This window comes from Ciconia boyciana, chromosome 8 (assembly GCF_034638445.1).
Source record: "Ciconia boyciana chromosome 8, ASM3463844v1, whole genome shotgun sequence".
NCBI classification, from domain to species: Eukaryota; Metazoa; Chordata; class Aves; order Ciconiiformes; family Ciconiidae; genus Ciconia; species Ciconia boyciana.
This window is the reverse complement of record NC_132941.1, coordinates 64,572,870-64,576,966: the sequence shown is the minus strand read 5'-3', so window position 1 is coordinate 64,576,966 and position 4,097 is coordinate 64,572,870. Positions and strand designations below refer to the sequence as shown.

Sequence of the window (4,097 nt, the reverse complement as noted above, 5' to 3'; positions counted from 1 at the left end):
CCCAATGACTCACCCTAAACCTCCAGCAACTCCTCATCTCACCCTCCCACGGCCGTGCCCGGTGGGGATGAGCGTGGAGCTCGGGGCAGTGTCATGGCAAGGCTGCAGCCCGGTGTGTCCCACCACGCCGTGCGGGGCTGGGGGTGTCACGGCTCAGCAAAGCAGCTGTGGCTTGGCAGTCTCCAGAATTTGTTCTCCGAGAACTAGATGAGACTATTTCTGGGCTTCCATGGGAGTCTGGCCCAAGCAAGGATGGACCACAGCATCCCTTCCCATCGCAGCATCCCATCGCCCTTTTGCACTAAAGTCTGCAGCTGCCCATTTAGCCCAGAGACTCGTTACCTGATGCAGTTCTTCCTTCAAGCCGTGCTTTTGCTTAGAGGGATTGCAACTTCTCTGCTCCAAATAGACTGATTTATTTTAAAAAATCTCCTTTTCTTTCCAATACACAAAAATAGAATTAGAGTACAACAGAAGCACAAAGAAATACAAATGGTGGCCTCCATGTACACATTGAATCAGCATCTTAAATAGTCCCTGAAGAAAAGCTCTGGCAATGCAGTATGGTCCTTTCATGGGGCTATCCATGGACGTCCACCAGCGCAGGACCCAGCTGAGCTGCTAATGAAGACCACGCTGGGAAAGCCTGAAGCACCTGGAGTTCTCCTCTTTGTGTTTTGCTGCATTTGCAGGGTCCTGCAATGGCATACTGTCCCAGGGCAAACAGTCTCAAGGTGAAAATACGGAGCTCGGCCCCTACGGTTGGATCCAGAACTTCGTATCCTGAAGCAGAAAAAAATGTGGGTTGAGTGAAATCATTTGTTTCCCAGCTCTGAGGTCGATGTCTTCACTGTGTCTCGGGAAGGGTCCTCCAGCTCTGCCAGGGCAAGAGCTTCTCCGTCCTTCCTACGTAAAAGTGTGTGCCCACTCCTCGGTGAGTGAATTTCACAGTCCAAAGGCAGCTTTTAAAAATCTGAATGCCAACTGAAACACATAGCTATTTTCACCAAGAATTTCATCAAGAAGCCCACCCCCCCCCCCTTTTTTTTTTGGTAACGATACAAGGCTATCTCCCCTCTTCCCTCTCTACATGACCTGCTCACCAGAACCCTCACCCACTTGGAAAAAAGCAGCTTAAAATGCAACTAATTGCAAAAATAACTTTCTGTGCACCCTTTAATGTGGTAGCTAAAAGTCACCCTGCTGAAAGACGAACTGAAACCTTGAACAGGATTCTATCCACTTCAAAAAAGGAAACAGTTATCATTTAAATGTCTTCTTACTCGATAGCCCTGGAAAATAATAACATAAAGATTCTGTCTGAAATATTTTAAAAGCCATTTCGGAATAGTGATTCTTTTGTGTGAAGCTTTTTTCCAAACACACTAATCAAAAAGAAATTCGACTACATAAACTGACACAGGATATTGGCTGCCAAGTTCAGTTTGCTCTTCCCTTCGCTCCGGGTCTACTAAAATTGGATATTTGTAAGCCGAATACTTTGTAATACTATATATTACATTGTGGGCCAGGAAAAGCTTTGCTTGTACAGCTGATTCTCCCTCTCTATCAGGGACTTGCATCTCCAACACATTTTGGGTTCTTAGACAGTTTGTTTTACTTTTTTTTTTCCCCCCAAACTTGCTTTATGGTTCCATTATAATGCACAAAAAGTTTCCGTTATACAGGTTTCTGTTTGGGGTTGTTTTCTTGTAAACAACAACAATAATATTTTTTAGCTTTTTATTTAAGACAGCCATATTTTTGTCGTAAGTGAGGAAGAGCGGGCTGGAGGAGACAGAGAGCCAGAAAGGAAAGGCAAGAGATTATATAGTTCACAATTTTCTGTTCTTCAAACTCAAGGACCTTCAAAGAACAACTGGAAAGCAAAAGCAAAAGGGAAGAGGCACCAGGTATCAATAAGCAAGTAGGGGTGGCCCAAACCCTCTCGTTTGAAGTATTTAATAAAATGCCCAAACATAAGCACCACGGCTGCAGTCCACTGGTGCCGCGTTGCATTTTTCCAAAGCTTCCTAAAAAAATGCAGAAACCACATATATGTGTGGCCGCCGTGGATAAATCAGAGGTGTTTTTACCACGGCAGCCTCAAGCAGCAGGCACCGGCGGGTACCGGGGGGCTGCTGCGCTGCGGGGCAGAGCCCGGGCTGCACAGGGACACCCGCACCGTGGGCCACCAGCTCCCCACACGCGATCGTCAAGGCGGTTAGCAGGAGAACCAGCAATTAAAGAGCTCCTCAGCGGGGATCCGGCTTAATTTTGGATGCTTGATTAAATCTGAAATTCTTCGTACAAATTATCGTCAGCTCTGCGGGCTGACACAAAGATGATCTTTTGTGTTTGGAAAAAAAAAAAATAAAGGGGTTTTATGTAGAAACGCTGCCGAGGACGGCAGGGCTGGGTGCCCCCCACGCCAGCCCGGTCCCCCCTGGGAGTGGGGCCCGGGGGCGAGGGCACATCCCTCTCTCCCTCCCTGCACCCCAGGCTCTCTCCTGGCATCTCTGGAAAGTCCAGGCTGCCAACCCGCCACTGACCTCCCCTAACCCACCCAGGAGGCCCGTGGCCGGCGGGAGCCTTCCGTCCGTCCGTCCTTCCAGCGAGGGGCCCTCGGCCGGGCTGCTGCGGGGAGCTGTGCTTCGCTCTCGGCCACGCAAAGGTGAGCAAGCCACCCCGGACACCCACTCGGCAGGAGGTTAAAGCCCTTCCAAGGCTTCGGTGGGAAGGGACAATGTGAAAGAGGAGGGAGAGCGGCACCCACGGCCAGCCCCGACGGCTTCGCTCGGCTCCCAGCGCACCCCCCTCCCCGCTCCCTTCCTCCTGCACCTCTCCGTATTTACAGATTAGATCTAAAACCGTACATTTGCGCCTTACAAAAAGACTCCTCTCCCGCGCCTTAGTGCATCTCGGGGCGCCCGGGCAGCTCCAGTCAGGCCTGGGCCCCGGCGCGGCCGTAGCGGGGGGCGTCGGCCCCGGGGGGGCCCCGCAGGCCGGCGGGGCAGGACGGCCGCGGGCCCCCGCCGCTGCCCCCGGGCCCCTCGGGCGCGCCGGCCTCGGCCCGTCTCTTCCTCCGCCTCCTGAAATTGCCGTTGTCGAACATTTTCTCGCAGTTGGGGTCGAGGGTCCAGTAGTTGCCTTTGCCTGCCGAGAGAGGAACGGCCCCCGCGTTGGCCGCCGCCGCCTCCGCGCCCCGTGGCGGAGGGGGGGGGGGGGAGGCGGAGGGGGACGCGCCCGCCGGGCCCCCGTCCCGGTCCCCGTCCCCTTACCCGGGTCGTCCTCGTCCCGCGGGACCTTCTTGAAGCAGTCGTTGAGGGAGAGGTTGTGGCGGATGGAGTTCTGCCAGCCCGCCTTGCTTCTCTTGTAGAAGGGGAAGTTTTCGGCCACGTACTGGTAGATCTGGCTGAGGGTGCGCCGCCGGCCCGGCGCGCTGTGGATGGCCATGGCGATCAGCGCCGAGTAGGAGTAGGGCGGCCGCGCCGGGCGCGGGCACTCCTGCTGCGGGGGCAGCCCCGGCCAGCCCCGCTCCGCGCCCGCGGGGCCCGACGGCGGCCGCTGCGCGGGGGCGCAGCCCGGCGGCAGGAAGGGGGCGGCGGGCAGGTAGGGCGCGGCGGGGCCGCCGAGCCACAGGTAGGGGTTGGCGGCGGGCGGGGGCTGGGGCCGGGGCTGGGGCCGGGGCCGGCCCGGCGGGTAGATGCCGGGGCACACGGCCACGTCCAGCAGCTCCTGGGCGTGGGGCGGCGGCTCGGCGGGCGGCCCGAAGGCGTGCATGCTCCGGCGGCGCCGCGCCAGCCCCGGCGGCAGCGCGCCGCTCCGCGCCCGCCCGCTTAAATACCGCCCGCGGCTCCGGCCGGCCGCCGCGGCCCCGCGCCCGGCGGCGGCGGAGCGGGGCGGGACGACCCCGGGCCCCGGCCCCGGCCCGGGGCCGCCCCCCGCCCCACGCGTGTCCGCGCCCCGCCGCCACGGGCAGGCGCCCGCCGGGCCGCCCCCAGCCCCGCGGGGAAACCCTCCCCTCCGTGCTGCCTCCCGCCCCGGACCCCACCGGCCCCGCTCAGTAAATGGCTGGCGGGGGCGGGGGCGAGCGC

At 58.6% G+C, this 4,097-nt stretch overlaps 1 protein-coding gene across 4 annotated transcripts; it reads right to left on the bottom strand.

The window, feature by feature from the left end:
* Positions 1 to 419: 419 nt before the first annotated feature.
* Positions 420 to 3,798, bottom strand: FOXI2 (forkhead box I2). Of its 4 annotated transcripts, none has more exons than XR_012043806.1 (3): positions 3,282 to 3,798; positions 2,877 to 3,156; positions 669 to 783 (listed from the first exon to the last, which is right to left on the bottom strand). XR_012043806.1 is itself a non-coding variant. In XM_072870306.1 (2 exons), exons 1-2 carry the CDS (start codon positions 3,781 to 3,783, stop codon positions 581 to 583), a joined length of 705 nt encoding a protein of 234 aa, XP_072726407.1. In that variant the 5' UTR covers positions 3,784 to 3,798; the 3' UTR covers positions 420 to 580. The 4 variants fall into 4 exon arrangements, 2 of the variants coding, with proteins under 2 accessions (XP_072726407.1, XP_072726406.1); XR_012043807.1 differs by having other exon boundaries at positions 719 to 783; positions 2,890 to 3,156; XM_072870306.1 differs by lacking the exon at positions 2,877 to 3,156 and having other exon boundaries at positions 420 to 783.
* Positions 3,799 to 4,097: the final 299 nt, after the last annotated feature.

Excerpts from the sequence above, each read along its gene's own strand:
- FOXI2 (XM_072870305.1), bottom strand. The coding sequence starts at position 3,783 with ATGCACGCCTTCGGGCCGCCCGCCGAGCCGCCGCCCCACGCCCAGGAG. Across the intron at positions 3,157-3,281 it reads GCGGGACGAGGACGACCCGG|GCAAAGGCAACTACTGGACC; the intron begins GTAAGGGGACGG and ends CTCTCTCGGCAG.